Source organism: Pseudopodoces humilis, chromosome 4, assembly GCF_049639895.1.
Source record: "Pseudopodoces humilis isolate 2021_Gansu_Grassland_sample_001 chromosome 4, ASM4963989v1, whole genome shotgun sequence".
Taxonomy (NCBI): domain Eukaryota; kingdom Metazoa; phylum Chordata; class Aves; order Passeriformes; family Paridae; genus Pseudopodoces; species Pseudopodoces humilis.
Genome location: NC_142203.1, coordinates 9,262,884 through 9,274,966, shown reverse-complemented (window position 1 = coordinate 9,274,966; position 12,083 = coordinate 9,262,884). Strand labels below are relative to the sequence as shown.

The 12,083-nt window shown below is 52.8% G+C and overlaps 2 protein-coding genes and 1 long non-coding RNA gene across 3 annotated transcripts in view; all 3 read right to left on the bottom strand.

Moving 5' to 3' along the window:
- The window catches only part of LOC148184425 (uncharacterized), a 264,268-nt gene that overhangs the window by 127,340 nt on the left and 124,845 nt on the right, over positions 1-12,083 (bottom strand). The window lies entirely within an intron of this gene.
- Positions 1,112-9,693, bottom strand: LOC148184428 (uncharacterized). Its single transcript, XM_088054163.1, has 3 exons — positions 9,225-9,693; positions 2,236-3,486; positions 1,112-1,261 (listed from the first exon to the last, which is right to left on the bottom strand). The coding sequence occupies exons 2-3, from the start codon at positions 3,466-3,468 to the stop codon at positions 1,112-1,114; spliced, it is 1,383 nt and encodes a 460-aa protein (XP_087910289.1). The 5' UTR covers positions 3,469-3,486; positions 9,225-9,693.
- On the bottom strand, positions 6,916-10,307 carry LOC148184427 (endogenous retrovirus group K member 8 Gag polyprotein-like). The gene is made up of 3 exons (XM_088054162.1): positions 10,299-10,307; positions 9,225-9,400; positions 6,916-8,045 (listed from the first exon to the last, which is right to left on the bottom strand). Exons 1-3 carry the CDS (start codon positions 10,305-10,307, stop codon positions 7,049-7,051), a joined length of 1,182 nt encoding a protein of 393 aa, XP_087910288.1. The 3' UTR covers positions 6,916-7,048.

The following is a 12,083-nucleotide window of genomic DNA, read 5'->3' as shown; positions in this document are numbered from 1 at the left end:
GTTTGGGCCGCAAAGAAAGGTCAGTGAAGTTTGCCACTTTCTGCTGCTGATGGGGCAGGAAAAACCCATTCCAGGACATGCAAGGGATTGGACCACTCATCATTGGCCAACGATACCTGTGGGATGCAAATCTGGAGTGGTAATGAAAAACAGCAACATCAATGGAAGGATCAATGTGATAAATTGACGAGCAGAAACTGCTTGTCGAACCTCCTCCAGCACCTGCTGTGTCTCTGGGGTCAGTGTCAGAGGTGACTTTAAATCAGAGTTCCCCTTTAACAGACCAGACAAGCGAGACAGGTGTGTCACGGTCAGTCCCAAATAGGGACGCAACCATGTAACGACGCCCACCAATTTCTGGACATCATTCAGTGTCTTCACTGAATGCACAAATTGCACCTCCTGATGTTGGACTGTTCGTCCCAAAATTTTTTGACCCTCCAATACTTCCAGGGAGGTTGTTGCTGAACCTTTTCTGGAGTCACTTGCAGCCCATGAGAAGGCAAGGCAGGGAACAGCTGAGGCTCTATCCACTGCAGTTCATCCTGGGTGGGCACAGCCACCAAGAGACCATCCATATAAGGATAGAGACGAGCATCAAGAAACTGCCTGCAAACTCCAGACAGGGCTCGAGCCCCATACCATCAGCAAATGGCTGGTGAATTTTGCATGCCTTGTGGCAAAACCCTCCATTGATACCTGTGTGGGCTCAGCACTATTGATAGCTGGCACCAGAAAGGCAAATTTCAGTCTGTCATGGGGATGCAAAGGAATTGTAAAGAAACAATCCTTCAGATCCACAATGAGAACTGGCCAATCAGTGGGAAGTATGGCGGGTGACAGCATGCCAGCCTGCAATGTCGCCATGCTTTCCATCACAGCATTAACTTTCTGGAGGTCTTATAGCAACCTCCATTTCCCAGACTTCTTGATACAGAAAACAGGAGTGTTCCAGGGACTGGTCAAAGGCTCCAGATGACCCTGGTCCAACTATTCCTGCACCAATTCACGGAGTGCGACCAGTTTATCATGAGGGAGGACAACAGAATCTGCTGAACAGTCAGACTCAATTTCTTCTTTGCATTGAATGTGTCAGCATTGGGTCCAAGGGTCACTCTGGGGGCCAGTCAGCAAACCTGACAATCGTGATGTCCGCGCCAGTGTCAAGAAGCCAGCGGAGGATAACCTCTGGCAGCATCTCACCATAGATGGACAGGGTGCTGACCCATTCAGGACGATCCTTGGCCATCAGAACAGCAGTCTAGTGAACGTGAGGCAGCCCAGGGAACCCAAAGCCACCATCTCCCCACAGCCAATCCTCCACTCTCTGAACACAAGACTTAAAAGGCATAAGTTGAACAAGTCTGGTTCCTGCAGCGATAGTAACAGGGGGAGCTAGTGACGCTGCGCTCTACACTTTCCCAGGCTTCGGGCTAGCTCCAAACAACTTGGCTAATGGCAGCGCCAAGAGTGGGGAACGACACGGGAGCGACAGTCCACGTGCCGAACCTCCAGAGCTCCTTGTGCTCGGGCTCTGTAGATCCCAGGCGTCACGGGTTTCAGTAAAGGGATGGAGGAGGCTCAGAGTCTCTTTGTCTTCCCAGGAACAGGTTTTATTGAAGGATAAAGGGAGCAGTGACAAGGGAAAGGGCTGGGACAGTGAGAAAGGAGAGCAACTGAGCCCTGAACATCTCCGTGCTTCCAAATTTAAAGAGGGGAGGGTACAAACCGAAAACCAATCAGAACACAACCTGGGAGGAGACGAAGGAGGGGTTTACAATACTTGGGACCAATGGGAGGAAACCATGGGTGGGACGGTGGCCACAACGCCAATGGGGCCTCGAGTAGGGGATGAAGGGCATGGAAAATGCTGGAACAAAGGGCAGGATTAACAATGACGGACAAGGGCTAGGGGCAGGCTGAGGGTGATAGGCAGGGAAGGTTCAGGAACAACGGGAGGGGTTTTACTAAATTGACAACTGGGGCAAGACCATTACCTGACAGTAACAGGGGGATAACAAGAACATACCATCAAATCAAACAGAATTAACAAACAGAATGCAACATCTCCCCCTTTCTTTTTTAGAAAGAGGATGTTGCAGGGTCAGGGGGAGCAGAGGGTACAACAAAGCATTCAGGAGCGGGAGAGGGTGGAGGTGAGGAGGAGGGAAATGGGTTTACATTAACATTGTTAACTTGCGATGGGGGAGATAGAAGGTGAAGAATGGATTGGACTAGACATCTTCGCAGCACTGCAAATGCAATTAAGATCATAAAAATAACAAAAACAACCCACAACACAGTCTTAATAATGGAGAGAAGCCATCCGGACAGTCCCCATCCTGAAAAGAAGTTGGTGACCCAGTCGTTGGATTCCTGCTTGATTTGGTGGATCATGCCTCGCATCTCCGCGATAGTCTGGCGGACGCTGGGGCTCTTGGTGGTAAGGTTCATGCAACAGAGTCCCTCAAACTCCCTGCAATCGTGGTCATGCAGGAGCAGCAAGAAATCGATGGCTGCACGGTTCTGTAGCGTGGCTCGCCTGGTTATCTCCTCGTCTTCGAGGAGGTCACTCAGCGCAGTTGACGTCAAATTGGCTTGTTTGACTACCCAACACTCTAATTGGCCTAATTCGCCCAGGGCTTGAGCAGCGGCTAACCATGGCAAAAATACCGACACTGCAACCCGTTTTGGTCTATTCCAATGAAAAATTTCCAAGTCACAGTCGGGGTCAATATCCTCCAGACTGTGCTTCCTAATAATCGAATTATTTTTTCTTTCCCAATTTTCAATTTGGGTCGTGTTGGGGGCAAACAAGGACAACCGGCCTAAAGTACATGGCCCTCCGAGAAGGCGAGAGGGGATGCCAGCCCACGCTCGGTCCCCACAAATTAAAAACATGCCTTTGGGTAACTTAAGAGGGTAAGAACTAAGGGTAGAAGGCATTTTTACGTGGGCGATGTTTCTGCACCACGTGGCAGCTTGAAACTGTTTGTTATCTTGTATTAACTGAGGATACAAAGTAGGATCTGAAGGATAATAACGGAAGTGGATACAATAGGGTGCTGGGGAGGAGTTTAACAAATCAAATTCTTGGGGCTCAGCAGTAGCCCGTTCCAGGGAGGCCTGCCAGTCTCTCCAAAGGAGGAGGGGATTCTGGACAGGTCTCTTTACTTTATAGGTTGGTGCAGAGCGGATTACTCGCTGAGCCGGTCTGCCTTTATTAACCTCCTCAACTAATTGTAACAGGGACTCTGGGTACTCATCTGGTTTTAATGGGATCCCCACCAGGCAAGTGGTCATTGGATTTCCTGCTGCTCCGGTGGATAGGCACAATTTGTCTCGTTGCAGGGACTTCGCTAACATGACCCAGACATTTTGTTTGGGTTGAGGCACGATCCACATTGCAGTCTGGGTGACCAGCAGCATCAGGAGTACGGTGGTTGGGGTGATGGTCAGGGTTGTCATATCCAGGATGGCTCTTCTCTAAAAAAAAAACATACGCTTGGTTTAGCATACTAGGAAAGGTGGGTTAATGTAAAGAGGGACTCGAAGTTTCCTCCTCCTCTTTTCTGGGGGGTTGGGGGGGGTGACCTATTCGGACGCTGCTTCTTTTTCCGGGCTGTCTGGTGGCCTGGTTGGATGTTTGGGGGCATAAGGCTTCACCCACCTCTGCGGGATCCACCTCAGCCCCTGGGGTGAGGAAATGCAGGCATAACCTCGCCCCCAGGTCACCAGTTCAAATGGACCCATGATCTTCTGGGTTTCCGGGTCTTGGACCAGCACTGGAGGGCGGTGTTGCAACTGGTAGTTGCTGGCTGACATGAAGTGCCGGGCCACTGGAGGGTTTAAATCATTATCTGAACAATTTAGGAAATTGATAGTAAAAAGAGCTTTGCACAGCCGGTCTTGTGGGGTGCAGCCCTTCATGGTCTCTCTTTGATGGGTCAGGACGCGTTTGAGCGACTGATGGGCTCGCTCAACGATTGCTTGGCCTGTGGGGGAGTGTGGGATGCCTCTTTTATGTTGCACTCCCCACTCCTGCAGGAAATCCTCCAGTTTCCTGGAGGTATATGCTGGGCCATTATCTGTTTTGATCTCTCTGGGGACCCCCAACACAGAGAAAGCCTGCATGAGATGTTTACAGACCTGCTCAGCTTTCTCTCCTGTGTGGGCAGAGGCGTAGACTGCACCTGAGAAAGTGTCAATGAAGAGGTGAACATATCTGAACCTACCAAATTCAGGGACATGGGTGACATCCATCTGCCACACCTCGCAGCTCCCCAGGCCTCTAGGGTTAACCCCCGATCCCAGGGATGGCATCGCGGTGGACTGGCAATGTGGGCATGTTGCCACAATGGCCCTGGCCTGGTCTCGCCTCAGGTGGAATTGGCGGACCAGTCCAGGCACATTCTGGTGGAACATCTGATGGCTCAACTTGGCTTGCTGGAAGACATCAGGAAGCTGAGCCATTCTAACAGGGGCAGCGAGGGAATCTGCTCTTTCATTTCCCTCGGCTACCGGGCCCGGGAGCTCTGTGTGCGATCTCACATGCATGACAAAAAAGGGCTGCTTTCGGTGAGAAACGGTATAAATCAATTTCGAAAGCAGCTCAAATAGCTGGGGATTAGAGATCTCCTTGAGAGCTGCGTTCTCAGCTCTCACTACAACCCCTGCAACATATGCCGAATCAGTTACCAAATTGAATGGTTCAGAAAACCTCTCAAAGGCTCTGACGACAGCATCTAACTCAGCAACCTGTGGAGATCCCTCCACATACTTAATATCCGTTTCCCACTGCTGAGTCTGAGGATCCCTCCAAGTCATCACTGACTTGTGGGATGCTCCAGATGCGTCTGTAAAAACAGTCACAGCTTTGAGGGGTTTTCGGCTCCTAATTTCTCTCGGAATCAAATTAAATTTTGCATTGAAAAATTTGTGTGCAGGGGCGTGGACTGAAACTTGTCCACTGTAACTATCTAAGGCAATCTGGAGAGTCTCATTCTCCTGCAATAATTGATTAAACATTTCTTTAGTCAGCTTATCTGGGGACGCTTTGTCCCGAGACAAGCTGACTGGTACCCGTATACATGAAAAATCGCACCCAGCCATCTCCCGAAGCCTTGCTCGAGCTTTCCTGATGAGCTGAGCCATCAGCTCCTGTGGCCTGGTGATACTTTTGGACCTCTGGTGGCTCAAGAAAACCCATTCTATGATCAAGAGAGGGTCCTTGGAGCCCCGGTCCCACTGGAATATCAGCCCACACAGGTGTGGTAACTTCCCCAATACAATAAACTCAAATGGCAGGGCTGGCTCGTACCTGTGTGCCTGCCTCTCCATCAGAGCTTCCTGCACTCTCTCGAGGGCTTTCTTTGCCTCTGGGGTCAGGGACCTAGGAGAACTCAGCTCCTTCTCCCCCTTCAATAGGACGAAGAGGGGGGCTAGGTCCTCAGTCGTGAGGCCCAGCCAAGGCCTGACCCAGTTCAATGTCCCACACAGGGAATGGAGGTCTGCCAGAGTTTTAGGATCGCTGTTTATGGCCAATTTTTGAGGAACAATGGTCCTCTCAGCGATCTGTAGACCCAGGTACCTCCAGGGTGGCAACCTTTGAACTTTATCTTCCTGGAGTTGAAATCCCGCGGAGGTCAGAACTTCAACCACCAGGTCAAGCGCTCGTGTGAGTAGATTGTCATGGGGGGCGCACACTAGGACATCATCCATGTAGTGATGGATGATGACCTCCCCCATTTTAGCGCGTACAGGAGACAGCAATGAGGAGACGTACCACTGGCAAATGGTGGGTGAATTTTTCATGCCTTGCGGCAACACTCGCCAGTGGAATCTCCTCATTGGGGCTTCTCGGTTAAGAGTGGGCACCGAGAAGGCAAACCGTGGGGCATCGTCAGGATGTAGGGGAATTTGGAAAAAGCAATCCTTTATATCAACTACTGCCAATTGCCAATCTCGAGGGAGCATGGTTGGGGTAGGCATCCCTGGCTGAAGGGGTCCCATGTCCACAATGATCTTGTTGATTTCTCGAAGGTCGTGAAGGAGCCGCCACTTGTCCTTCCCCGGCTTACGGATTACAAATACCGGGGAGTTCCAAGGGCTGGTGGTCTCGACTATATTGCCCTTCGCTAACTGCTCCTCCACGAGTTCGTTGAGCACCTTTAATTTATCTTTCCTGAGCGGCCACTGATCAATCCAGACCGCTTCGTTAGTGGTCCAATCTAACTTCTGGAAGGGGCGCTCTACAGTGGCCGCTTCTAAAAATCCCGAGGGGTTTTCGGGATTTCAATCTTCACCCCCCATTGAGACATGAGATCCCTCCCCCACAAGGGAACCTGATAATCCGCAACGAATGGGCGTAAATTAGCCAATTGCCCATCCGGCCCCGCAATTTGTACCACACTCTTTGAAATTCGAGCCAATTGGGTACCCCCTATACCCTGTATCTTTCCTGCCACGGGTTGCAATTCCCAATGTGACGGCCACCTCCTTTCAGGAATGACCGTCACATCCGCTCCTGTGTCAAGCAGGCCCTTCATTTGTAAGGATTCGGCACCCTGCTTGACGCTGCAGTCTATGATGGGTTTATCCTCACCCACTACTTCTGCCCAGTAGACACCTGGTGCATGGTCGTCTACTGGGATACCCTCGGGAATGGGGATAAACTGGGCGATGATCTGGCCTTTAGGGAGAAAGTATGGTGGAAAGTATGAAAGTATGAAAGTATGAGTGCAGCGCGCTAGGAGAATGAGGTTCTCCGGACCACCTGGGAAGGTGATCGGAGAAATCTCAATCTCTGGGGGTGTGTGCTTGGTGTCCCCGATGGCAATGTACTTACTGACGTGTCCTGAATCCATCATTGTCCCCTCCAGTGGGTCCACAGCAACTACTGTCCAGTGCTGGGACCGAAAGAAGATGTCACGAGCAGTAACCAAGTGTCGCGCCCGGTATATAGGCCCTGTCCGATTTTGTGATCCCCCCCCCACCGCGAGACCTGCCCCATTTCTTGCTTCGCGCGGGGCAGGTTCGTGCCGCGCTCCTAGTTTTTTTTCTTTATTACCCCCTCTTTAGCCCTTCCTCCCAAATTGTTCCCTAAATGTCCTTGGCAAGGGTGGGCAGCTGGACAGTCTCTTGCCATGTGACCCAGCTGCCCGCAGCGGTAACACTGTAATGGCCGTGCAGGTGGTGGCGGAAACTGGCCCGTTGGTTGCTGGGTCACGGCTGCAGTAGGCATCCTCCTCGGTGCTAGCGGTGGTATGGCCTTGGACACCCCTACCATCGGAACCTTTTTAGTGCAGGCTTCGATGAGGATGTCCAGCATAGGAGGCGGGTAGAGAGGCAGGCTGAAGATCACCTGCTTGCAGGCTTCATTTGCGTTGGCCTTGGCTGCTTCTAACACAAACTGTTCTTGCAGCTCCGCTCTCTCCACCTGTTTTTCTACCTGCGTTTGCAGCCTGTCCACAAACTTGGTAAAGGATTCGTTAGGGAGCTGTTTGATGTTTAAAAAGTTAATCTGGGGTTCCTCCTCGGGTAGGGTGTTAAACGTTTTTTCTGCGGCTTCCGCAATTTTGATCAGTACAGGCCGGGGTAAAACCCTGGCCTGTTCTTCTGGCTTTGCCCAATTCCCTTCGCCGCACAGGTGGTCTAGGGTAAGAGGGTTTTCATCCGCGTCAACCGCGGCTTCTTCGCTGTGCAACAGCTCTGGAAGGATGGCCTCTAATGACCTCTTCCACCCCTGTTTCCACAGCTTGAATTCAGCTGGGGAAAGGAGGCAGGAAAATAATTCTTTTAGATCATGAGGGACCATTTCATTTGTGGAGAAGGTAGCTTTTAGTAAACCCTTAAAATATTCACTTCTTCTCCCAAATTCCTTCTGCGCTTTGCACAGCTCCCTCTTAGTCTGGAAGGAGAAGGCTTCCCATTCTCGGTACCTCCCCCCCCTTCCACGAAAACTGACCGGTGCAGCAAAGGGAATTTCTACCTGTTCCGAGTTCTGGCTCACAGGCCTGTCACTTCTGGTTTTCAAAGCGTGGGAACTGGAAGGAGGGGCGTGGGAACCGGAAGGAGGGGCATGGGAACCGGAAGGAGGGGCGTGGGAACCGGAAGGAGGGGCGTGGGAACCAGGAGCCGGAAGGGGCGGGGCTGGAGGACTACCCGAGGAGGAGGGCGTGAGGGAGGAGCAACGGCAGGAAGAGGCGGGGTTTGGGGGCGTGGAGTTGATTAGACACGCCCCAGAGGAGGAGGAATCGCTCGAGGGGAAGTGGGAGGGGTCAGGGTAGGAGGAAAGGGAGGAGCTAGGGAGGAAGGGGTTGGTCACAGGGGGAAGAAAGGGATTGTGGGAAGAAGAAGCACAAGGGGGGGAGCCGACCATGCGGTCCCCGCCATCTTGTGCCCTCTGGGGGCCATTTTGAGGTTTGGGGAAGGAATAAGGAAATGTATGGGAACAATGGGAACAAGGGGATACTGGGGGACACAGGTTCTGGGGTAGCAATTGAGGGTTTACAACTTTATTTAACTGGGGATCAACAACCTGGGAAGCACTTAACTTGGGACTGGCAACTGGGGAAGCAGGGGGATGGATAAGGGCTCTGGCAGCTTGGCCAGGGCTGCCAGGGCAAGGGTTCTGAGGGAGACGTGGGGAGCCAGGGAGACTGTTGCCACTATTGGAGCCCTGCGCAGCACAGGCAGCTCCGCAGGTCTCCCCCAACTTAGGATCAGGGGTTGAGGCACACGGGGACTGGGAAACTGGGGAAACTGGGGAAGACTGTGGTGGCTGTCCCTGCACTCCCCCTTTTTCAATTAAAGCCGAACGAATCAGAACAAAAAGCGGAATTAATTTCGCAGCTGTCTTATCCCCCTGATTAACCAATAGTGTTAATTTGGTTCCAACTGAATTCCAAAACAAAATTGAACTTATATTTTCAGGGGACACTTGGGGGTAATGCAGAAACAGCCAATGCACCAGTCTTTTTACCCACCCTTGGGAAAACTTTTTACTCCCACCCTCAAGGATACCCACAACTTGGTGAAAAATCCCCCTCTGATGAGCCGACATGCGTGCACCCATCTCTACACCCCCGGCTCAACAGTCCCACCACCTCCCAACAGCAAAGGACAACAGAAAAGAACAGAAAATAAGGGTCCGGACCTGCACCGCCTTTTCTCCCCCCCACAGGGAAGCCCACACCCTTTTTCCCCCTCTCTTGGGAACTCACCAGGTCCGGACGACAGCTGCAGGAGGTGTCTGCGACCCTGAGGCAATCCTCCGCACGCTGAGGGTTGCTGCCTCGATCCCCAGGAGCGCCACCCAACAAAAATGGGTCTGCTTCCCACCGGGGTAGCTGCCGCCCAAAAGTCTTTGACAATCCACCTGATAGACTCCTCCGGGGGTCTTCAATCCACAGGAAAGAGGCCCCACGTTGGGCGCCAGCTGACGCTGCGCTCTACACTTTCCCAGGCTTCGGGCTAGCTCCAAACAACTTGGCTAATGGCAGCGCCAAGAGTGGGGAACGACACGGGAGCGACAGTCCACGTGCCGAACCTCCAGAGCTCCTTGTGCTCGGGCTCTGTAGATCCCAGGCGTCACGGGTTTCAGTAAAGGGATGGAGGAGGCTCAGAGTCTCTTTGTCTTCCCAGGAACAGGTTTTATTGAAGGATAAAGGGAGCAGTGACAAGGGAAAGGGCTGGGACAGTGAGAAAGGAGAGCAACTGAGCCCTGAACATCTCCGTGCTTCCAAATTTAAAGAGGGGAGGGTACAAACCGAAAACCAATCAGAACACAACCTGGGAGGAGACGAAGGAGGGGTTTACAATACTTGGGACCAATGGGAGGAAACCATGGGTGGGACGGTGGCCACAACGCCAATGGGGCCTCGAGTAGGGGATGAAGGGCATGGAAAATGCTGGAACAAAGGGCAGGATTAACAATGACGGACAAGGGCTAGGGGCAGGCTGAGGGTGATAGGCAGGGAAGGTTCAGGAACAACGGGAGGGGTTTTACTAAATTGACAACTGGGGCAAGACCATTACTTGACAGTAACAGGGGGATAACAAGAACATACCATCAAATCAAACAGAATTAACAAACAGAATGCAACAAGCTAGCATGGAAACCATGGCACAAATGCACCCCAGGAAATCCGAATCAATGTTCCCTAGGTGCACAATGATGCCCTGAGCAGTGGCACTCGACCTCCCCACAAGAAGAGCACTCATGCCCTCACCCACTGGGCCAAAAGCATCCTAAAGCACAGGAAATGCCTGATACCCATCCAGAGAAGCGGCCTCACTTGCTGCATCCTGTCTCACAACGTTCCCTGAGACAGAGGCAGGCACCTGGCCGGAAGACCCCTCAACAGTGTCCGGCGCCACAGCCGCCGAAACACCAGCAGAACCAGAGGAGGGGCAGGGTGGAGCCAGCTTGGCGCTGCCCACCCCCAGGGCAGGAGGGAAACCTGCACCATGGGGCTGGCAGAACCCAGCCTGGCAGAACCTGACCCGGCTCCGCACCACTCGCAGCACCCAGCCCTACACCCCACAAATCCAGTGCGGGGGGAGCAGTGCTTGGAATTGCTCCAGCATCATTTCCTCAGGGGTGCAAAGGCCAAGAATCGGCAAAGGCCGGGCCCTCCTCCACTGGAACAGCGTGCGCATGCACGGCCACCGGCACGGAGCCTGGGCCCGTCCCGTCCCCCACAGCGGGGTACAGCACAGCCTGGCTGCAACAGGGACATGGGACTGTCCTTGACACCTCCCCCAGGGGCAGCACCACCCCCCATTCAGGCAGCCCCTCATTGGTCTGCGCTGGGAGGGCACACAAAGGAGGTGACCCTGCCCCAGGCTTACGCCTCCAGGGCAATGGGCAAGGCAAAGTTATGCCTATCGGCTCCGCGGCACTCCCGAAGGCCTGCTGGCCAGGATCCAACCTGCCGGGGGCCCCGGCGACCCCAGGGGAGTCGACCTCGGAACCTGAGACACAGCTGCCCCCCAGCTCCGTGTCACCAGGGGAGAGGGAGAGCTCTGCCCCGCTTCCACAACCAGAGTCAGAGTCATCCCTCTCATCCAGGTCAGAGAAAGCAGCTACCGATCAGGCAGAAGAGGACGCACAGCTGTTCAGAGCGCAGTCACACTGCCACCAGATCTGCAGCAGCAGGGCTAGGGTGGGGTCGTAAGCCACCACCATAGCCCGGATCAGGCAATTGCCTAACATGTTCCAAGCCGCCTTCAAAAATACCGCCTCAACCACAGGAAAAAACCTTCAGCTCTCCCATAAGCATACAACTGCTGAAAGTCAGCATCCGAAACATCAATATGCCACACCCCCACAACCAGGGCCTCTGCAGGAGAAACCCCAAAAGCAGCCATGGCCCAGGGCCAGAGAGTGCCCTGCAACCGTCGCCTACAACACATGTTGGGGGTCACCAGATGTTGCTGCTGGACACGAAATAAGTCACACGGACACAGCTTGAGGTGTGGTGAAGGAAGGAGAGAGCTTTATTTTTTCTCTCAGAATTTATAGGTTTCTGACCACGGCCAGGGATTGGATAGTCAGGATAACATCTTCCCAACCACACTGGCCATGAGAGATGCTCATCAAAAGACGTGTATCAGAAAGAATGTATACAAATCTATGTTTACAGTCACTGTCCTGGGAAAGTCTTTAGAAACAAGATTTGTCAACAAGATTGAAAAACTGAGTTTTCAGGGTAACAGCCTACAGCTGGAGGGTATCGTCCCTCTGACCCAGGGCTGGCCACCTCCACACAAATGCTCCAAATCCTGGCATTGCACAGGAAAAGGCAGTGAGGGAAGGAGACATCATCCAGCCACAGGCAGTCCATGCTGACTGCTCCCACCACCTTGGCACTCCCACCATTCCTGCTCATGGGACACCTTGGCAATGTATCAGGGCAGAAACAAGAAGCACAGCCATGGATGCATGACACGGGTGACCAAGGGAGAGCAACACAAAAATGTAGAATTTCAAAACAAGAAATTATTTTATTTTCTTTCCTTGCACTGTGCACCTCTAGTGGGGAAAATCCCATTGTGACATCAGGCTCTGGAGGGTGACA

Excerpts from the sequence above, each read along its gene's own strand:
- LOC148184428 (XM_088054163.1), bottom strand. The coding sequence starts at position 3,468 with ATGACAACCCTGACCATCACCCCAACCACCGTACTCCTGATGCTGCTG. Across the intron at positions 1,262-2,235 it reads CAGTGCTGCGAAGATGTCTA|ACTGCTGTTCTGATGGCCAA; the intron begins GTCCAATCCATT and ends CACGTTCACTAG.
- LOC148184427 (XM_088054162.1), bottom strand. Across the intron at positions 8,046-9,224 it reads GCAGCTGTCGTCCGGACCTG|TTCCCACGCTTTGAAAACCA; the intron begins GTGAGTTCCCAA and ends CCCTCCTTCCAG.